The 24,269-nt window shown below is 39.4% G+C and overlaps 1 protein-coding gene across 3 annotated transcripts in view; it reads right to left on the reverse strand.

Annotated features, from left to right (window-relative positions):
• Positions 1-24,269, reverse strand: part of LOC145676064 (uncharacterized) — a 60,768-nt gene that overhangs the window by 25,580 nt on the left and 10,919 nt on the right. For all 3 annotated transcript variants that reach the window (XM_081746928.1, XM_081746927.1, XM_081746929.1), the window contains exon 2: positions 15,557-16,101. In XM_081746928.1, coding sequence (XP_081603054.1) covers positions 15,557-16,044 — 488 coding nt within the window. In that variant the 5' untranslated portion in view covers positions 16,045-16,101. The remainder of the gene's footprint in view (positions 1-15,556; positions 16,102-24,269) is intronic.

The following is a 24,269-nucleotide window of genomic DNA, read 5'->3' on the forward strand; positions in this document are numbered from 1 at the left end:
ATTCCGGCACAAACGTAGCACAAACGATAAGCATAGGTTTTGTTTTGAAATTTTTAGGTGGGGGGCTGCCGTTTCCCCAGCCCGCCAATTCAAAACCCTTACAATTTCGTACCAGAAGTGGTACAACCGAAAATTTTTGCGGTACATTCCGGCACAAAAGTAGCACAAACGATTAGCATAGTTTATGTTTCGAAATTCCAAGGTTGCAGGCTTCCGTTTCTGCAGCCCCTCCAGTTCAAAACCTTATAACTTCATACCAGAAGTGGTACAAACGAAAATTTTTGTGGTACATTCCGGCACAAACGTAGCACAAACGATTGCCATAGGTTTTGTTTTGAAATTTTTAGGTGGGGGGCTGCCGTTTCCTCAGCCCCCACTTCAAAACCCTTATAACTTCGTACCGGAAGTGGCACAAACGAAAATTTTTGCGGTACATTCCGGCACAAACGATTGCCATAGGTTTTGTTTTGAAATTTTTAGGTGGGGGGCTGCCGTTTCCCCAGCCCCCCACTTCAAAACCCTTATAACTGCGTACCGGAAGTGGTACAAACAAAAATTTTTGCGGTACATTCCGGCACAAACGTCGCACAAACTATTGCCATATGTTTTGTTTCGAAATTCCAAGTTTGGAGGCTGCCGCTTCTCCAGCCCCCCCCCCAATTTTAAAACCTTATAACTTCATACCGGAAGTGGTACAAACGAAAATTTTTGCGGTACATTCCGGCACAAACGTAGCACAAACGATTGCCATAGGTTTTGTATCGAAATTCCAAGTTTGGAGGCTGCCGTTTCTCCAGGCACCCAATTTAAAACCCTTATAACTTCGTACCGGAAGTGGTACAAACGAAAATTTTTGCTGTACATTCCAGCACAAACGTAGTACAAACGATTGCCATAGGTTTTGTTTCGAAATTCCAAGTTTGGAGGCTGCCGTTTCTCCAGTCCCCCACTTTAAAACCCTTATAACTTCGTACCGGAAGTGGTATAAACGAAAATTTTTGCGGTACATTCCGGCACAAACGTAGCACAAACGATTGGCATAGGTTTTGTTTTGAAATTTTTAGATGGGGGGCTGCCGTTTCCCCAGTCCCCCACTTTAAAAAACATAACTTCGTACCGGAAGTGGTACAAACGAAAATTTTTGCGGTACATTCCAGCACAAACGTAGCACAAACGATTGCCATAGGTTTTGTTTCGAAATTCCAAGTTTGGAGGCTGCCGTTTCTCCAGGCACCCAATTTAAAACCCTTATAACTTCGTACCGGAAGTGGTACAAACGAAAATTTTTGCTGTACATTCCGGCACAAACGTAGTACAAACGATTGCCATAGGTTTTGTTTCGAAATTCCAAGTTTGGAGGCTGCCGTTTCTCCAGCCCCCCACATTAAAACGCTTATAACTTCGTACCGGAAGTGGTACAAACGAAATTTTGCGGTACATTCCGGCACAAACGTAGCACAAACGATTGGCATAGGTTTTGTTTCGAAATTCCAAGGTTCGAGTCTGCCATTTCTCCAGTCCCCCACTTTAAAACCCTTATAACTTCGTACCGGAAGTGGTATAAACGAAAATTTTTGCGGTACATTCCGGCACAAACGTAGCACAAACGATTGCCATAGGTTTTGTTTTGAAATTTTTAGGTGGGGGGCTGCCGTTTCCCCGGCCCCCACTTTTAAACCCTTATAACTTCGTACCGGAAGTGGTACAAACGAAAATTTTTGCGGTACATTCAGGCACAAACCTAGCACAAACGATTGACATAAATTTTGCTTTGAAATTCCTAGGTGGGGGGGCCGCCGTTTCCCCAGCCCGCCAATTCAAAACCCTTACAATTTCGTACCAGAAGTGGTACAACCGAAAATTTTTGCGGTACATTCCGGCACAAACGTAGCACAAACGATTAGCATAGTTTATGTTTCGAAATTCCAAGGTTGCAGGCTTCCGTTTCTGCAGCCCCTCCAGTTCAAAACCTTATAACTTCATACCAGAAGTGGTACAAACGAAAATTTTTGTGGTACATTCCGGCACAAACGTAGCACAAACGATTGCCATAGGTTTTGTTTTGAAATTTTTAGGTGGGGGGCTGCCGTTTCCTCAGCCCCCACTTCAAAACCCTTATAACTTCGTACCGGAAGTGGCACAAACGAAAATTTTTGCGTTACATTCCGGCACAAACGTAGCACAAACGATTGGCATAGGTTTTGTTTTGAAATTTTTAGGTGGGGAGCTGCCGTTTCCCCAGCCCCCCACTTCAAAACCCTTATAACTGCGTACCGGAAGTGGTACAAACAAAAATTTTTGCGGTACATTCCGGCACAAACGATTGCCATATGTTTTGTTTCGAAATTCCAAGTTTGGAGGCTGCCGCTTCTCCAGCCCCCCCCATTTTAAAACCTTATAACTTCATACCGGAAGTGGTACAAACGAAAATTTTTGCGGTACAATCCGACACAAACGTAGCACAAACGATTAGCATAGTTTTTGTTTCGAAATTCCAAAGTAGGGGGTGGCCGTTTCTCCAGTCCCCCACTTTAAAACCCTTATAACTTCGTACCGGAAGTGGTACAAACGAAAATTTTTGCGCTACATTCCAGCACACGTAGCACAAACGATTGCCATAGGTTTTGTTTCGAAATTCCAAGTTTGGAGGCTGCCGTTTCTCCAGGCACCCAATTTAGAACCCTTATAACTTCGTACCGGAAGTGGTACAAACGAAAATTTTTGCGGTACATTTTGGCACAAACGATTGGCATAGATTTTGTTTCGAAATTCCAAGTTTGGATGCTGCCGTTTCTCCAGTCCCCCACTTTAAAACCCTTATAACTTCGTACCGGAAGTGGTACAAATAAAAATTTTTGCGGTACATTCAGGCACAAATGTAGCACAAACGATTGGCATAGGTTTTGTTTTGAAATTTCTAGGTGGGGGCTGCCGTTTCCCCAGCCCACCACTTTAAAACCCTTATAACTTCGTACCGGAAGTGGTACAAACGAAAATTTTTGTCCGGCACAAACGTAGCACAAACGATTGGCATAGTGTTTGTTTTGAAATTCCAAGTTTGGAGGCTGCCGTTTCTGTAGCCCCCCACTTTAAAACCTTATAACTTCATATTGGAAGTGGTACAAACGATAATTTTTGCGGTACATTCCGGCACAAACGTAGCACAAACGATTGGCATACCTTTTGTTTCGAAATTCCAAGTTTTGAGGCTTCCGTTTCTCCAGCCCCCCCCCCCACTTTGAAACCCTTATAACTTCGTACCGGAAGTGGTACAAACGAAAATTTTTGCGGTACATTCCGGCACAAACGTAGCGGAAACGATTGCCATAGGTTTTGTTTCGAAACTCCAAGTTTGGAGGCTGCCGTTTCCCCAGCCCCCCCACTTTAAAACCCTTATAACTTCGTACCGGAAGTGGTACAAACGAAAATTTTTGCGGTACATTCCGGCACAAACGTAGCACAAACGATTGGCATACCTTTTGTTTTGAAATTCCAAGTTTTGAGGCTTCCGTTTCTCCAGCACCCCCCCACTTTGAAACCCTTATAACTTCGTACCGGAAGTGGTACAAACGAAAATTTTTGCGGTACATCCGGCACAAACGTAGCGCAAACGATTGCCATAGGTTTTGTTTTGAAATTCCTAGGTGGGGGGTGCCGTTTCCCCAGCCCCCCACTTTAAAACCCTTATAACTTCGTACCGGAAGTGGTACAAACGAAAATTTTTGCGGTACATTCCGGCACAAACGTAGCACAAACGATTGGCATAGGTTTTGTTTCGAAATTCCAAGTTTTGAGGCTTCCGTTTCTCCAGCCCCCCCCCCACTTTGAAACCCTTATAACTTCGTACCGGAAGTGGTACAAACGAAAATTTTTGCGGTACATTCCGGCACAAACGTAGCGCAAACGATTGCCATAGGTTTTGTTTTGAAATTCCTAGGTGGGGGGCTGCCGTTTCCCCAGCCCCCCCACTTTAAAACCCTTATAACTTCGTACCGGAAGTGGTACAAACGAAAATTTTTGCGGTACATTCCGGCACAAACGTAGCACAAACGATTGGCATAGGTTTTGTTTCGAAATTCCAAGTTTTGAGGCTTCCGTTTCTCCAGCCCCCCCCCACTTTGAAACCCTTATAACTTCGTACCGGAAGTGGTACAAACGAAAATTTTTGCGGTACATTCCGGCACAAACGTAGCGCAAACGATTGCCATAGGTTTTGTTTTGAAATTCCTAGGTGGGGGGCTGCCGTTTCCCCAGCCCCCCCACTTTAAAACCCTTATAACTTCGTACCGGAAGTGGTACAAACGAAAATTTTTGCGGTACATTCCGGCACAAACGTAGCACAAACGATTGCCATAGGTTTTGTTTTGAAATTCCTAGGTGGGGGGCTGCCGTTTCCCCAGCCCCCCCACTTTAAAACCCTTATAACTTCGTACCGGAAGTGGTACAAACGAAAATTTTTGCGGTACATTCCGGCACAAACGTAGCACAAACGATTGCCATAGGTTTTGTTTTGAAATTCCTAGGTGGGGGGCTGCCGTTTCCCCAGCCCCCCCACTTTAAAACCCTTATAACTTCGTACCGGAAGTGGTACAAACGAAAATTTTTGCGGTACCTTCCGGCACAAACGTAGCTCAAACGATTGGCATAGGTTTTGTTTCGAAACTCCAAGGTGGGGGGGCTGGCGAAATGCACCTCGTATCTGCAAATATTTATCAGCATAAAAACCATTAACTATTGGCAATGTTCTATTTTATTAGCCATGCTTGCGCGAGGGAATATTTATTAATCCCCCGGAAGAAAAGTAGCACTGATGGTTAGGGCGCTGATGACACTGATGCGAAGTAGCTTAGGAATTTTATTGCAGGTGAAAGTAGGCAATTTGCAAGAGCGTTAGGACACCGAAGGTACTGAGGGGAGCGCTAGCAGTTATAAGTTACAATAATGTGGCTCATAACTACTTTGGGAGAGAGTTCATATTGAGTATAATTCCTTTATGTACGGTAGATACGCAACAACGACACTATAATTGTCGTCGTTATACTGTATTGCTTCAGTTACAGGCATACTGATTAGACTATTTCTACTATATTGTGCTAATGTTGAAGTTCCTTATATGTTACCCTTTCTTTGTGAACATATAGATTTTACCCGTAAATCTTCAAAACAGTGCCTCCATATTCTTAATCTACACCAAAAGTTAACACTTATAAGGATGACAAGGAAAGAAGTTGAGGACCAAAATTTACAGAAAAAAGCTATTATGTTACTATGAAATACCAATTTATAAGGATCACGTGCACTCAAGGTGGATAACCCTAATTAAAATAATATGTTAAAAAATAAAAGATTACTATCTTGTAAGCCCGCTTGAATGAGTTCTGTACATTGTATACACTTCAACATTTGCGTGCACTTCACTATGCTTTCGGCGCCCTACATATTTCTTCAAATATAGCCGCTGTCTCTCCTACATGCTTCCCACTACGAAAATAGTTACTCAGTAACGAAACAAATCGCCTCGTCCAAATATAATCCTAAAAAGCTACTATTAATCTAATAAGAATTTTATGAAAATTAAGAGACGTTTTTATGAAAAAATACGGTATGCAATGTAGTGGCTCTCATTGTTCAACTATACGGAAGGAATTATTTGTTCACAATCAATTCATAATGGGCACCGTAATGGGATTATATAAATTAAAAGGAAGGCAAGTCTTAACTTTGGCCATTTTATTCAATGAATCGTTCAATGAACCGATTCGTAACCAAGACTGAAAAGAACATCCCTGCGAGCCTCTAACCTGCCTTCACTCGCTAACGCTCGCTCGGCAATAATATGTATATTAAATATTAAACTTTGGTATAGAAAGGAACCCAGTTAGTAACTTTATATATATATATATATATATATATATATATGAGCTAACAGACAAGTTCTCAAAACCGGAACCGAAAGATCAAATCGCTGAATCGAAGAATCAAAAAAAAAAAAAAGGACAAAGTAAAGACTTACCAAGAGGAATTTGTGAAATCTTTGATAAGTGTAGAGAAAGAAAATTTTGATCTCTATTTCACTTTTTGGCAGCTGTCAAAAATGCAAAATGTATGGTAATTGGTATATTACAGTCTCTTAAGTGCAAGGAAATATGGTAGCTTTGAAAGGAATTTGTTTAGAATCAAAACTAGAAAATTAAGCCTATCTAGCTACGAATTAATATTTGCAGCTGTAGCTGTAAATATAGAGAAATAAATAATCTAGGTATTCATTATTCTACGATAGAGCTTAACATTTTAATTCATACGCCATTAAAATTTGTCATTTACGTGCAAATAGCTCCATTACCGATAGTATAATTATTTCAATTAAGCTACATAAACCATGTAATATTTAAACGCAAATGAATTTATAGCATTATTAAAGAAACTATTTGGTTGCTTTCCCTATACTATTTTAAATTCCATTGCATACTCATAGAACAACGTAAATACATTTGTTATTTGCGTAACATTTTTATATTCCACTTGTAAAATCACTAATTTGTATATTTGTCAAGTAAACTATTATTAGATCAGCCCACAAATATATTCACCTCAACAAAAATATTAAATATATGTCTTTTAAAATTTTATTAAGTCACTTTGACATTATTGTTGTTCCTACGACGAAGAACTCCCATCTTAAGTACGCAAGTGTGCTATCGTAGTGTACATCCTCGCACACTACGTACTATGCCCTCGCATACTTGTGAACTTGGACCTTTTGACGCACACTAGGTGACGTCAGTTTCGGAAATAAGCGTACTTCGAATGCACATTTGTATCTTTTGGACACGGCCATAGTCTATGCGGCCTCGAAAAGGCGATTGCTGTCAGACAGAGGGCAGAAGGAGCGATACTGTAGCCAAAACAGGTAACACAATCGTGTAGAGTCCGAGAGTAATTCTCTGCAGTGTGTTAAAGTGGTCCGTGTACTGGACAAGGTGTCATGGATTGGTTCTACTACCCCTGTGCATTACAAGCTCGTAACGGGACGAATACGAAACTTCCACAAGCAGTGAAACCTCTTTGATTGTGTTGATGTTTGAGTGATTGTAGTAATAAGTGTCGGTAGTAAATAACATTCATGCGGTATACGAATTTGGAGCCATTCCAAATGCTCGTGATTTTAGGGGAATGCCTGGAAAATTATAGGGCTGCAGCTCGATTATACGCTGAACGCTACTCACAGCGATAAGCTATTTCCCACAATCTGCTGCGGAGATTAGCAGCACGATAGCGGCAGACAGGCAACATGCGTGGACACTATGGTGTCCGGAGAAGAGTCGTACAAAATGAAAACGTTGCCATTGATGTACTTGCGCTATTGCTGTAAATCCTCATGTAATGTATCTTCGCGGCAGATCGCACGAGATCGTGGTATCAGTCAAGGTAGTGTCCTGCGTATTCTGTGGAATACCACCTCTCTCTGCATCAAGAACTAAGTGACGCGGACTGTAATTTACGGCTTCTGTTCTGCAACTGGATGGTCAATCGCGTGAGAGAACATCCGAATTTCATTCACTTTATTTTATGGACTATTGAAGCGACATTCTGCAGTGATGGCAACGAGAATCTACTGGGCAGCGGAGAACCCTCACTGGATGAGAGAAGTCAATCGGCAATAAAGATGGCGTATTAATGTGTGGGGTGGCATTGTAGGGACTCAAGTCATTGGGCCATGGTTTTTTGCTGGTCATTATCAGGTGCAATATTTCGTGATTCCTTGCGACAACATCTACAGCCGCTATTAGAAAACGTACCACTCCATATACGTAAGATGCTGTGGTTTCAATTAGATGGCTATCTAGCCCATAATGCTGCCATTTGTAGGGAAGAGCTGTGTGTTCTATTTCCGCAATGCTGGATCGGAAGAGGTTCCAATCCACAGTTTTCTCCGCGGTCGCTCGACCTTACTTGTATGGACTATTTTTTCTGGGGTCGAATTAAGGATCTTGTGTATGTCAACCGTCCAATTACAATTCGCAACATGCAAGATCGCATTACATCCGCATTCCGTACCATCAACGTGGCCGAGTTGGAAGCTGTTGCTCACAGTTACGTACAGCCAATAAATCGCTGTATTGCTGTGCGGGGACATCACTTTGAACATTTGTGAAAGCCAGGGGGCGTCGACTACACTCCGCAGAAGGTAAGCTGATTTTTTAGCTTTTTGCTCATTTTTCTCCAATGGCTTGATTGCCACGCCTCAGCTTTCTGTCCCCATGTTTTGTTCCATCTTTTGGCAACAGCACATTCGGTTCGTCTTTTTTCGTTGCAACCAATAGTTTCTTCTTCCGTTTTCTTATAGCATCGTACATTGTTCCTCATCATAGTTCTCCCCATCCAACTACTACTACAACTTATATTATTATTAATTAATTAATTATAACAACACTGTATATAAAAATGAAAGATGGGCGGTTTGTATTTGAATGCTACAAAACTAGTTGATTACCAACCTCGATAGTCGTGAAGTCTAGGAGTCAAGCACATTGTTCACATGTCATTGGTTTCCTATTTACATCAGCCAACAGCAGAAAAATGTAACTCTGCTTACTGTTACACTATGTAGCCTCCCCCCGTCATGGTCTCTTGCTGAAGCCATTGTTGTCGTCACTTACACGGTGTGATTCCGCATATGTACAATTGTACGTCCCGTTCGTTTCAGACCAGTATTCACTCTTCTCTTTGGTTCCGCATGCAGAAACCCTCGCACCATCTGACTTTGACCTCGTAATGCCACAGAGGAAGAAATATGCAAACGTGTTTCCTCTCGACGTTTCTCTTATTGTGCGCTTGTTTCAATGGAGGCACAACCAACCCGTTTCCATGTCAAATTTTGCAGATGGCCCCCGTTGGAGATATTCACGATACTCCACTGGTGTCACTACTATTTTTATTGCATTCTACACATACGATTTGGTAGTTCAATTGTTTGACGGCTCTATGCGCATTATTAGCTGAGATAAAGACCTGCTACGGGTAGTCAGATACAAGTCTGCAACAACGCCTCTAGCGGCTAAATGAGAAAGTATATGACAAAGTTTGTCCTCTAAAAGTTGAATGACATTTAATGTCCTTTCGAATGATTCCAACAGTTATACCTCTTTCCACTTCAAATTTTGAAGTTGTCCCCCGTTGGAGGTATTCACGAGACACCAGTGGTCTCGCTACTACTGTATTTACTACATTCTACACATACGATATGGTAATGCAATTTTTTGTTTGAAGGCTCTACGTGCAGTATTAGCTGCGATATAGGCCTGGTACGTTCTTATTGAATCACCCTTTATCTATCTATCTATCTATCTAAATATATATATATATATATATATATATATATATATATATATAAAGGTTTTCATTTATTATATAGCCAAACCCACTGTTGAAATCCTCACACCTAAACGTTAAATAATTCTATAAGAACATACGGGAAAAGCGCGTTGTTTCAAAGTTACAGGATGCCGAAATCGAAGAAAATTGTAACTTTGAGGCTGCCTAGCTCGAAAATTATTAGACATGAAAGGCGGTTAAACAAATATTAGAGAAATTAGTACACTGTCTACCTAAATAACCATGTTTCAGAGTTGAGACGTATCGGCGCAACGGATTTTATACAAGGAGCAGCGGTATAGGTTCCGCTCTTCCTCTCCTCTCTCTAAAATCATATGCGCCGATAAAGTTCAACTCTAAAACATAGTTATTTAGATAGACAGTGTACTAATTTCTCTAATATTTGTTTAACCGCCTTTCATATCTAATAATTTTCGAGCTAGGCAGCCTCAAAGTTACATTTTTTTTCGATTTCGGCATCCTGTAAATTTGAAAGAACTCGTTTTTCGTATGTTCATATGGGCTTTTTTATTGTTTAGGTGTGAGGATTCCACCAGTGAATTTTGGCTACGTAATAAATTAACACTATATATACATACATATATATATATATATATATATATATATATATATATATATATATATATGGAGAGAGAGATATATACAGGCCCGACGAGAGGGTGGGGGAGCCGGAGCTTTTCCCCCTGGGCCCGGCGAATCCAGAAAATATTATATCCCTTGTGCTAAAGAGAAAATTACTATATATATTTCTTAAGCAAGAAAGAGAAATTACTTTGGATGTAAAGTTGACAATTTTGATAGATCTAATACTACTACGCAGTAAATTTGAAAATATTTTGCATGAATATAAACTTGTGACCAGAAATCTAGGAACGGCTTCAGATTTTTCAGAAAAGCGCATAATCAAGTAACATTTAGCAGACAGAACAAGAAAGAGAGGACAAAGAAGAAATTTTCAGTCAGTTTTTTTACATTATTATTATTATTTGTTATTCTAAATTCTGTTACAGTCAACCTTAAATGCGCTATAAGGCAATACATGATCTAAACACAAAATTCGATTTCTTGTTGAAGTATCCAACGTTAAGCAATGATGAACTCGAGGAAAAATTAAGAATGTGGTTAGAACTATTCAGCGATAATGTATCAGATATCATTAATGAAATGGTTCATCTACAAGCGATTCAATCTGCCCAACTTCAGTGCTGTTCTGACACGATTTCAGTTGCTCAAGACAGTTCTTGGCCAAAATATAGTCAACATATTTCCAATGTTTCTATTGCTCTTCGTATTTTTGTACTGTACCAGTGTCTGAGGAGGAGGCTGAAAGATCGTTTAGTGCACTTGCAAGAGTAAAGAATGTCCTTCGATGACGCAACAAAAATTAACCGGCTTGGGAACTCTTATAATGGAGTCTACTTTATCCCGTTTGCTAGCAGGTACGCGAGAAAGGCGGTTTTGTAAATTATGAAGTGTAACTCTAGTAATGTAATTAGTATAATATAATTAGTATATGAGATATAGTTTGCCAGTTTTTTATACCGGGCTCGATGATAATTCAACCCCGGGGCCCGAGTTGGCTCTCGACGGGTCTGCAGGATTATTATAAATGATTCATCAGCTTTTAAAGTATTTTCACTTCAAATATTTAATGCCCACCTATTTGTACTAATAACACTAGTTAACAAATTTAAACTTTTTGTTTGTTACATGAGAAAAATCACCTGATCTTAAAGGAACTTTTTGCGCTGAATTCGAATATGCACTCGGTTTCTCTCCATCCCGTACAGTTTTCCCGTAACAGAGGGATTTTCTGGAAATTCCCTCAAAAATTTCCCTTTTTCAGATATTTTATTCCCCTAGCTCCTGTCCCCTTACATATAGTAACATAGAAATTATACCTAAGTATGCCTTTATTTATATTTAATAAACCCTAAAAGTTTCGTAAAAATCGCTTTGTTCTTTCTAGAGAAATAAATATATTTGTATGTATACTGTGTGCACTGTTTATTGCACCTGATACTAATGCTTTCAGATCTCCTGAGTTGGGGTAAAAGAGGACGGCGTTCGTTTGTTAACTCACCAAATAGTTTTTGTTATGTGTGTGGCCAGTTTGTAGTTAAAGGACAGTGTAGATCCATTACGCCATCGGTGAAACTAGCATATTATATATATATCGGATGTCGTGTGGGAGATCAGGACAAAACTTGGGCACCCAACATAATTTGTGCGTCGTGCTACGTCACTTTACTTGCATGGGCCAAAGGGAAACGGAGGTTCATGAAATTTGCTGTACCAAAGGTGTGGAGAGAACCCACCAACCATCTGGATGATTATTTTTGTCTCACAGTAGTTAAGGGACATTCTAAAAATAGCAAATACACAATAAGTTATCCCAACGTTAAATCCGCAATTAGACCTATTCCGCACGGGGATGAACTTCCACTTCCGGAGCCCCCAACCAACTGGGAAGAGATATGGCCAAAAGACTCTGATGATGATCATGACCTTGATGAAACATCGACATCAACATGTACATCCAAGGATCCAACGTTCATCCCTGACTGTGTTCGCGAGCCACATTTCATCCGGCAATGTGAACTTAATGACCTAGTCCGTGATTTGCACCTGACAAAACAAGAGGCGGAACTTCTGGGATCAAGGCTCCAGCAGTGGAACTTATTGGATGCAGAAACGAACATATCAGTGTACAGGAAAAGGCATGTTCAATTTTCAAGCTATTTCTCAATGCAAGATAATGTGTGCGTATGTACGGATATAAATGGGTTGATTGCGGAGCTAGGAATTCCTTACGTTCCAGAAGAATGGAGGTTATTTATCGACGCGTCAAAGGTCAGCCTTAAAGCTGTCCTTTTACATAATGGAAATAAAAAAACCTTCTATATCACTTGCGTACTCAGTGAAGATTAAGGAATCCTATGACACCATGTCAACTTTGCTAAATCTTATAAATTACAAGGACCATTGTTGGCAAATATGTTGTGATCTCAAGGTAGTTGGTATTTTATTAGGATTGCAGTGCGGTTACACGAAGTACCAATGTTTTTTATGTTTATGGGATAGCCGAGCTGATGACAAACATTATGAAGTGAAGGAATGGGAACCTAGAGTGAATTACGTACCTGGAGAATGCAACGTCAAATACGCTCCTTTGGTAGATCCTAATAAGATATTACTACCGCCACTTCATATCAAGTTAGGACTTATGAAAAACTTTGTCAAAGCCATGGACACATCTGGTGAAGGTTTCAAGTATTTGGGAGATAAGTTCCCTAACCTGAGTGATGCAAAGATTTCAGCGGGAGTGTTTATTGGTCCCCAAATTAGGAAATTAATGCTTGATGATAGCTTTGACAGCAAGTTAAACAGTGCTGAGCTAGCTGCCTGGACAGCATTTAAGTGTGTTGTGCGCAACTTTCTGGGCAATAACAAAGCTGAGAGTTACACAGAAATCGTACAGGACATGATACAGAAATACAAAGAGTTGGGTTGTAGGATGTCTTTAAAAATCCACTTTTTGCACTCCCACCTCAGCTTCTTTCCTGCTAACCTAGGTGCTCTCAGCGACGAACAGGGGAAAGATTCCACCAAGATATAATGGCAATGGAGAAAAGGTACCAGGGACGATGGGATCCTTCAATGATGGGGGACTATTGTTGGGGTCTTGTTAAAGAATGCAACATTACTTACAAAAGAAGGAAGTAGTGTACGTTTTTGTAACCCAACGGAAGTTTCATACATTGTGATAGTTTTGATTGTCTTTTCATGACCTTTTGGTACATTTGTATTATTGTTTATTGTAAATTGTCACACTTGTAAATTATATTGTATTATATTTTATATATGTGTTTGTGGTAATAAAGCAAAACGTTTTACCTCAACTTAAGAGATCTGAAAGCATTACTATAAGGTGCAATAAACAGTACACACAGTATACATACAAACATATTTATTTCTCTAGAAAGAATAAAGCGATTATTACGAAACTTGGAGGGTTTGTTAAATATGAATCAAAGTATACTTAGGTATAATTTCTATGTTAGTATATGCAAGGGGACAAGATCTTGGGGTGTAAAATAAACGAAAAGGGAAATTTTTGAGGGATTTTCCCGAAAATCCCTCTGTTACGGGAAAATCGTACGTGATGGAGAAAAACCGAGTACATATTCGAATTCAGCGCAAAAAGTTCCTTTAAGAACAGGTATTTCCTTTTATGTAACAAAACCTTTGTTAACTAGTGTAACTAAATAGAATACTTTAAAGTTTTGTTTGTCATAGCAGGTTCCGTTGTGACTCATCAGGTGGCAGGGAAATAACACTTTGCAAAATAACGAATAATCAACAGCATTTTGTTTCATGCAATATGTGAAGACAGAATCCGTCATCACCGTCTGCAAGGTCTTTAATCTTACAGTTTGTGATTTGTTCTGTGGGGATATGTGAAAGGCAATGTGTACGTACTACCTTTGCCGACAACACTGGCTGAACTCAAGGATCGTATCACTGCTGCGCTAGCGAACATTGACAGGGACATGCTCGAACGTGTATGGGCTGAGCTTGACTATAGGACAGACCTATGTCGTGTAACATGAGGAGCGCACACACAACGTTTGTAATGAGTGCAAAAAACTTGAAAATGTACTTTTTCAAATGATCTGTCAATCATTATTTTGTATGTAATAATTTGTGAAATACATTCATACAAAACCCGATGAATCATTTATAATAACCATATATATATATATATATATATATATATATATATATATATATATATATATATATAGAGAGAGAGAGAGAGAGAGAGAGAGAGAGAGAGAGAGAGAGAAAACTGGTTGTTAAAAAACTAGAATAGCACCACTGACACCACGTATTGCTGACTTGACCTGAGTAAAACGAAATAACGAAGCAATGTATCCGTTTGCAAAAATTGAAGCATCAGAATAAATACATGATTCACAACTTTCTTTTCCTTTTAACGCTATCGGGTCATATCGATTCTAATCAAATTTTAAAGGTCTTAGACCATCTTTTCTTGAGCAGATTGCTTGTCGACTCCTATTTGTAACATCATCATTTTTAAGTTGAAATTGTACCCAGGCTAAGGGAGTAGATGAGGATGAGATGCATGACAAAGATCAAATGAGGAATTTGGAAGGTATCATAGAACTCCGAGAAAAAGCAAACTATGTTCGTCATAACAAAGCTCACTTGTGGGGATTTGGGATCGAACAACGGCCCTGTCCCAGAGGTGATAAATCTAACAGTAAGCTACCGTGGCCCCTGTAACATTAGTGTTGTAAGAACAAAAGAAATCGTTCTCTAAGAAAAATATTATTTTGTAGCAAATGTCATACAAATATAGCAAGTAAAGCCCCTTTATCTATAAGTTTTATCCACGGTACAAGGTAATATGATGTAAGACAAACCTTTACTGGTAAAATTAAGTAAGCCATGTATTAAAATAAACCCTTTACGAAAGCTCAATTTCTGATTGACCTAGTAGAAGTCCATTCGTGATACGACATGTATCAATATAAACACAATCACAATAAGTGAAAGTGTTCCGTAACGTTAACAACTTTTAAAAAATGATAATACAGCTTTTCGTGTCATCCGTATTTGGTATTCATATTTACTAGGGTTTCTGTATATAGAACAATGTTATAGTTTCAGAATCGAAAAATAAATGAATGGAAATATCTTGAGTGAGAGTGGAAAGTTATATATATGCCACCGATGTACAGTTCCCTAAAACACAAAACATATTACTGAATTTTCTGCCTATAAAATAAATATAGTTACTATTCATCTAGTGTCGAGCCCACAAAACTCCTATTAAGTAGTCTTGAGACTTGACAGCATGTTACATATATCTTGTTTAAAATATTACTGAGGTGTAACGAGGGGATTTATAGCAATTTACCATTACGTTTGGTTATTTATTTTCCTGCCAAGATATATCATCTCTGACCAAGTTAATCAAGGTTGTGTTCATTTATGTGTTAAAATGTTTGCAATTTCTTTAACTCAGTTTAAGGAAAACAAAAGAAAGAATATTTAACGAAGCATTACAAGTGTTGAAAAGAAATATTTATACAAAACATAACTCTGGTCAAATAAACGAATTTAAACGTACCTGAGGGCCTGAGCATTGCTACCTGCTTCTCGATTATCATTTTCTTTAACGTCCTCTTCGAAATTGTTCTTATTTCCAATAGTAGCCGATATATGACTGCTTGACTCTTCAATGATGTGTGTAAAATCGGAAAATTTTGGTCTGAAGTTATTTTGAAAAGGTTTGGCCTTTACAAGTACATTGGCTGTTTGTAAACGCTTGATCAAACATATCGCTTTCGAACTTAGTTTCCAATCTGATCTTATTTTATCCTCATTACTTTCTGAAGCCATGTTCTCTCCTTCCGTTGCACTTTCTCGTTCCTTACATGCTAATCCTATTGCACGAGTATCTTTATGATCATTGGTGTTACCAGTACATAGTTTATATTTACAATCTTCAAATGACTTCTTTTCGATTTTCATTTCAACTTTAATAGGAAAGTTTTCCGTTTTCATTTCAACTTTATTGCCAGCAAAGTTGAAATAATGGAAAGACATTTCGCTCATAAAAAGCTCTTTACGTTCGAGATTTGGAACCTTCAGTTCAAGAAAAGCAATCAAACCCTGAAAGCAAGAAGAAAAACATTATTCGTTTTAACAAAATTTATGAAAGGACCAGGAAAAGCCAATGCCAAGTGCCATTTCAGGTGAAATCAAGCTATCGAGTGGAATGGTTTTGGATCACATAGAGATGTAAAACATATTGAAATTAGCAGATTAAGTAACTGAAATTTTGTTACTACTGGTACTAAAATATCGATATACCTACATACAGAAAATACAGAACCAAACCAAAATATCGAAATGCTGATCAACATATGAATATTTTTCATTTTCTCACTTGTTAAAGCAAAACCTAAAATATCTTTTCTTATATTATACATACGAGTAATATTACAGGCCTAAATTATCTTCCTTAAATTATCCAATATTACTGTTTTTGCTATACATAATAAGTATTAACTAACTCTATGGCTTGCGGAACACGGACGTTTTGTTCCGCACTCACATAATCTCTCCACTGACTTTGTCCTTAGTCAACTAAATCCAGTTTTTACTTTGGATTCCTATTTCTGCGAGATCCATACAAAATTGTCCTCCCATCTGCGCCTGGATCTTCCTAATAGGGATTTTCCGATTGGATTTCGAGTCAAAACTTTGAAAGCGTGCCTACTTTATTTCATTCTCGGTATATGACCTGCCCACCTGAGCATCGTAGACTGCGTTACCCCAACGACGATTGGTAAACAGTAAAAATTATGTAGTTACTCGTTACGAAGTTTCCGCCATTCCCCATTTATGTTAATCTCGGATCCGAATATTCGTCTCAGGATCTTGTTTTCAAATACTTTTAGTCTGCGTTCTCCCTTGAAAGTAAAGGACCGTGTTTGGAACAGCACAACAAGTTTGATTATGATTTTATATATTTTACGCTTCAAATTCCACGTCAGAGTTTGCGAAGACAACACATTTTGAACAGAATAACAAGAATTACCTATTTCAGTCAACATTTAATTTTGGGCTGTTAATATTGATGCTAGACATTTCAAAGTATCCACTTTATCCAAAAGTACTATTTGATACTTTCACGCATCCATAATTTGCAGTATTACAATCCCTGCGAAATTCCAGATATTTAGTTTTTTTTCTGCGTTTACTACTAAACTCATATCCCTGCAAGTTTAATAAGGCCTCTGCATTTTTTGTATTGTTCTCCTTTCATCCCCTATCAGATATACAGATGGTGATCAGAAAAATGGAAACACTTGAACGAAATTGCAACTTACCAGATAAATATGGTGTCGGGCCATCTTTCGCCTTCAGAACAGCCTTGATGCGACGTGGGATGGAGGCATAGAGGTCGTGAATGGTAGCAAGTGGAATTTTACACCATTCCTCGTGCAGGGCATCGGTCAGTTCTGTGAGAGAGGATGGAGGTGGAAATCGTCGCCGGAGTCGTGTTTCCAAGACGGACTACAGATGTTCAATTATGTTGAGATCTGGGGATTGGGCGGGCCAGGGGAGGTGTTGAACTTCATCCCGATGTTCTTCAAACCACGCTGCAACAACACCAGCTGTGTGAATGGGTGCATTATCATCCTGGAAGATGGCGTCATTGTCCGGGAACAACATCCGGACCATAGGATGCAAGTGGTCTCCTAAAATTGCGACATAATCGTTGGCAGTGATTCGTCCGCTAAGTCTGACCACAGGACCCAATGAAAACCATGATATTGCAGCCCACAGCATCACCGAGCCGCCTCCATGTTTCACAGTTGGGCGGAGACACTGCAGATCATAAGCTTCTTTGGGCGTTCTCCACACATAAACACGGCTCGTGGTTGGGAATAGGGTGAAGGATGACTCATCCGACCATATCACACGTTTCCAGTCCTCAACGGTCCAAGTTGCATGGTCGCGGCACCATTTGCGGCGTGCGAAAGCGTTATGGTCCCTGATGAGCGGTTTGGCCCGTGCAACATGACCCCGTAAGTTCATGTCGTGTAATTCGCGGCGGACTGTGATTGTCGAAACAGGGTGGGGCAGGTGCTGATTGAGTTCCTCCGTCACTTGCTCCGCAGTGGCACGACGGTTCTGCGTGACAATGCGCTTTAATACCCAGCGTGACCTGTCAGTTATGATTTTCTTCCGCCCACTGTTCCGCTTTCCCGATGTGGTTTTCCCGTGTGTTGTGTAGGCCATCATCACCTTCGACACTGTCCCACGCGACACACCTAACACAGTAGCCACTGCCGTCACACTCACTCCACATAACCGCGCACCAACAATGTGCCCTCTTTGAAAATCTGAGAGGTCTCCCATTTTACACTACCTTTGTCTGCTGCAGCCACTGGACACTGCTGTTCCACTGCGCCTGACGTAGTATGGAGACCGACCTAACACACCACCACCAGCGGTCCGGCACTGCGGGCGCCACGACATCACTGCCAACCCATACATCTGACGTGTTGCCAACTAGATGTTTCCATTTTTATGATCACCATCTCTATATCATCAGCATATGTCATAACTTGATGAATACCATTCATCTCTAGGCCCTGGTTGCTACTTTTTTCCTTATAGTTTACTCCGGAAAAAAGTTTAACAATTATGGCGACAACGCCTGAGTATTTCAGGCCATTCTCAACGTCGAAGCTCGTGGAGCAACTTTACTCTGGGATTCATTCAAGCACATTAATCTGGATAGGTTGCTCGGAATACCGAATTCCGCGAAAATGTTGTACAGTGTTTTCTTTCAAATAGAGGCGTGAGCCTTTCTAAAATCAACAAATAATTGATGCAACGGTGTGTTGTATTCCCATTTCTTTTGGAATATTTGTCGAATGGTAAATATCTGGTCGAAAGTTGATCAATTTCGCTAAATCTGCACTGATAATCTTCAATAATTTCAACTGCATATGGGATCAATCTTGCAAATAGAATGTACGAGGGACGTTCCATATTGATTTGCACTTTTCTTTTCTTCTTCTTTCAGGGTCGACCATTGAGCTCGTCATTACAGTTGGAAGGAAGTAGTACTTAGGTCTACTTTCAGGTGGAAGAACAATACAGAGAAGTGTAATCCCTGGAAACTACAGCACACTTCACTAATAGGTGTAAATAAGTCAGCGGACAACATGGAAGGTGATTGGCAAGGACAGCGCTGGACAACGTGGTTTCTATGGAAAAAGAGTACGGACTGCGGGAATTCACAGGAGATTGGTAGCAGTGTGTAGAGAGCGCGCTCCGTCACGCAAAACCGTATACAACTGGGTGGACGGCTGGAAAAGTGGCCGCACATCAACAGAGAAGGGAACCAGATCTGGAAGGGAAGTGACTGTAACAACACAGTGAGCATTTCGAGAGTGGAGTAGCTTATTCAGGACAACAGGTGCATCACGTTCACGGAACTGGAGGCGGACACAAGACTTGCCAGAATCACTCTGCACCGCATAGTGCTCAAACACCTTAAGATGGGTGAGATGTCTGTCAGGTGTGTTCCAAAATTCCAAAATGCAGCACAAAGACAACAGCGCAAGGACGTGAGCTGTGATCTACAACGCTACAGCCAGGATTTAGGTTTCATGTCTAAACTCGTTACTAACGACGAGACTTGGCTGCACTACCATGAGCCAGAGACGAAAGCCCAATCAATGCAGCGGAAGCATAAAGGTAGCCCCACGCCAAAGAAGTTAAGTACACAGCCCTCCATAGGCAAACGCATAGCCACCGTCTTCTGGGACAAGAATGTAATCATTCTCATTGACAGCTGGAATCCGGGACTAGCATTAAAAGCGAGTCATACTTCGGAGTTCGCGTCATGCAATTCAGAAGAAACGACCAGGAAAATGGGCAAAAGGTGTGCTCCTGCAACACGATAACGCTCGCTCCACACGAGTCGGGCAACCACGACTGCCATTAATGAGATGGGATTCCAGGTGCTGCCACACCCATCTTATTCTCCTGATTTGACCCCTTGTGATACCATCTATTCGGGTCACTGAAGAAACCGCTGCATGGAGATAAATTCGCCGACTTCTAGGAACTGCAAGACGCTGTCCGGTTGTGGGTACGAGAGACTCCGAAAAAGTATTCGCAGAAAGCTTAGAGAAGTTGCCACATCGGTGGCGCAAGTGTGTAGTTCTTAATATATGTTGAGAAAGTGGATGTATCTGCTGAGGCATAAGGTTCTTATAAATGTAAAAAAAATGTGTAAATCGATATTGAACGCCCCTCGCATGGGAGGGTTTTATAGGAAGCTGACAGAAGAAAGATGCCTCGATAATCATTACAGTCCGCTTTGTTACCTACCTTGTGAATTGGAACACTGATCGATTCTTTTCCACTCTTGTGGTAATTCCTCTTTGTCTCAGGTAAGGAGAACGTGAATTTTGTTTTACAATTTTCCATTTTCAGCTAAATTGAGGCGAAATTACGTCTACACCCGGACATGTGTGTTGCCTTGATTTCTTTATAGCGATTTCTACTTTTGTTCGGTTAGGTTCTGGAATATACGGTTCTGCTGTGTGAATTTCTCTTTACCTACGAACACTAGTTTTTGCTTGCGTATTAAGCGAATCGTCAAAGTAATCTTTGCATTTATTCAAGATGCTATATGTAGCAGTGAGAATCCATCTTATCTCTTTAATATATAAACGAGAGGCTGCTTACGCTCCTGGAAGCTGCCGTTGATCCTTTTATACATGTTTCGAATATTTTTGTTTTTACTATTGTCTTCAAGTTCATTAATTTTAGCTTTCAAAATATCGTGTTTTTCGTGCTAAACATTTTGAAAATTTCCCATCTATTGTCAACGAAGTTTTGTGTAGTTATATCGTTAGGATTTGGTAGCTAACGCAGTTTCGCCTGTTTTTTCTGCCGCACTAGTTCGGTCCATTCCCGGTCGAAGCATGGTTTGTTCGTAAGTATTTCCGCGTGTCTTCTTTTGCTGAAATTTTAATGCTATCCCTAATTTTAAATTTCACACTGGTGTTCCCAAAACCTTCTAAAACCGAGAATCTATTCGACAGTTAAGTCTTGTATTCCCCTCTAGCCTGGTTCTCCTCTAATTTCTTTAAATTAAACCTCTCCGTGTTCAGATGTTAAATATTTCATTTCTTCAACGATAGTCTCTCTCTTATTATCGCTGCTACCAGTAATGTGATCAGTGTCACAGTCACCTCGTCTGAAGGACCCAACATTACTTATGCTAAACTGTCTTGTTCTATATACTAAATTGTGACCAATTCGATTATGTTTTCCATCTGGTGAAGTCCGTGTGTAGTTACGAACCTTGCGCTGTGGGAATTTTGTACTCGTCACGATAAGGTTTTTGGATATTGCAAAGTTCACGAGTCTAACACCGGTGTTATTAGTTTTCTTTTGCAGACTTTCATTCCCTTAAAATCAGTATGAATATATGCTACCATCATACCTTCGCATTGAAATCTCCTAATAGAAATTGTATATGGTATCGCGGGAGTTGTTCAAATATCCGCTCTACTTCTTCGTAAAAACTGTCCTTTGTACCGTCTTCCTTATCTTCTGGTGGGTCATATATGTTTAATAAAGGAAAATCAATCGTTAACAAATTCAAAGCGTTTAATTGCTGATATTGTTCGTTTCTGGATGAAAAACTCTGTTCCTAGTTCAGGGCTCATAGTGGTCTGGTCTCTTGTCAATAGTTGAAAAGTGACCAAAAGCACATGAAAAAGTGACCAAAATCTCATCATGCCCTTTTCCTTTGTACATTTCTCCATCACCTCTCTCTTTGTTGTTTTGTTTCATCTTTTCTGCTTTACTTCTTCTTTTTGAGCTTCCTCCTTTCTTAGGTTTTCTAAGTATGCTTTGTAGTTATGGTAAGCAGACTTAACAGATGTAAGAAGCTTCTGAGTAAGTAGGACCAGTTCTGGCCTACTTCCGAACTTCATCCCAGACATTATATTTAACTTAGCACTGAGAAGAGTTCTCAAAGCCATGAAATATTCAAATTCTTCACCTACTCTTAAGAAGAACACACAAGACGCACATGATGAACCACAGAAACACACACACACACAACGTTGAGCGGAGCGTTAACTATTACTAAACTAAAAGACTATTATAATAGAAGAAAGAATAGACACAGAAGGGTTCTCAACCCCACCCTGAGAGCTTAAGCATCCACTGTGCTTTAGAAAGAATAAAAGCTGACTGTTTCGCATGTGGCAGCAAGTACTGAAGCTTTCAGAAGAGTAATGAGTAGGGCAACCCAAAAGCATCAAAAGTTGTTGATTTGATTTTAGTTTAGCGTCCCTTTCAGCAGCGAGGCTATATGAGACGTGGACCTACTGATTAACGTGGAATCCGAACCACATGAGCTCCCGCCGGGTATCGAACCCGGATCTCCCACGCCAAAGGCGCGTACGCTAACCGCTTAGCCACGGAGGAGCTCAAAGCATAAAAAGTATAACTGCAATTTACACATACGGTTGGTACCTTGAACATGGTTGTGGTTGTCTAAGGGTCCAGAAGAAACTATTTTTAAAAGTATCATAAAGCATAATTTTAGAAAATAAAGCATAATTTAAAATATTTAGCACAATTTTTGGAAAATTCTATTGGAACAATTCTTGGAAAATTCTGTTTAACTGCAAGTTTCACATACTGTATTAATAGTTTTTAAAACCAGCATTTACAGTGCAGAATCTTTGAGTACATACCAATGCAACAATGAAAAACTTATTTTTATTTCTGCAAATTTTTCTGTGTAATCCTTTGAAATGGAGAAAAGAAAAGAGGAAAAAGAAAAACTTCACGCCATTAATGAATAAACAATAGTTTTCTTCTAAGTACAACTGCGCAGTTATGAATGATGATTCCAAATGTACAAATAGTGCACAAGAACTTCACACTATGTTGTTATGTGTACCTCTTGAGAAGTTTCTGTATGTTTTTGGTGGAATCTTTTACTTTCCCTTTCTGTATATATGCACTTCTAAGACGCATACAACTGACAGAAAATACTGACTCGAGTAAAGCATATCTGCATTAAGGAGAAAGTTCATTAAATACAAAAGAAACTGATTACATAAAATATTAATAAATAGATCAAGATACTTCGAATATTTCACATATATAGTAAATATTATATATTATACACGATTGATGTAAAACAATGATTGAAATTAACAATAAAGCATAATTTTTTTAAAAAGAAGTATAATTACGCAAAAAGTAAAGCATAATGTGGGTTGCTCTAGTAATAAGTAACAAGTTTTTGCCTTTTTCCATTTCTTTCTGTAATATTTTTCTTAGAAAACTGCCTATGCAAAAGTCACTTTACCTCCCAAAAAAGTAACTTTTAGTGACAAATTTGAAAAAAAAAAGTAACTCTAAGTGACCAACTTGAAAAAAAGTAACTTCTAGTTAAAAAAGTGACTCGCTATTGAACCCTGCAAGTTGGTAATTATTATATCCTTCACCGTAAAAGAACGTAAAATTTGACGACTTCACTGATCCCTTTCTTTCCAACCTATCTTCCTAAACTCCATTATATCCATCCTATATTTCTCTAAATTATTCGTTATAGATTTTATAGCGCCTGCGTGATAAAGACTTCTAATATTCCATGTTCATTTTACTTTGATGAAGTCGTGCCAAGTTATCAGTCCTGGTTCGAGAATTCTATGAATGTTTCTGAACAAGCGACTTTTTTGTACAGGATGACGTAGTTAGAGTCACGCTAAACACCCAGACTGGAGGACCACTCCTTGTCGACCTTTATTCAAAATATTCGCAGCTAACCTCTATATCTAGAGGCCTTCACGATCCGCAACTTACGCGCCATGACATGGTAACAGGAGCTATACGCAAGTACATTTGGTCGAAGTAGGATTCTTGCTTTTTTCTCTCTCTTTCGTTTTAAATACTAAAAATTCTCAATGTACGATCAGCGTTGCATGAGAACAGAAAACACCAAAACTAAAATTTTTTCTTACATTAGTAACTTACATTTCTTAAATATGAAACGCATAGTTATGCAAATTTCCCACTTAATAGTGATTAACATTTTCAAGAAGTACTGTAATATTTTAAAGACAGAATTACTTGTTCTCTCCAGCCTTTTGTCTTTATTCAAATACATGTTGAGCTAGATATTTCGAGGAAAATTTCTTTAGTCGTCGTTGTTAAATATTTTAGTTTGCTGGTCTTGCTTCCTTTTCGGTTTCCCAGTATTTAATTTGCATTGG

Source organism: Thermobia domestica, chromosome 18 (genome assembly GCF_964235325.1).
Source record: "Thermobia domestica chromosome 18, izTheDome1.hap1.1, whole genome shotgun sequence".
In the NCBI taxonomy this organism is placed as follows: Eukaryota; Metazoa; Arthropoda; class Insecta; order Zygentoma; family Lepismatidae; genus Thermobia; species Thermobia domestica.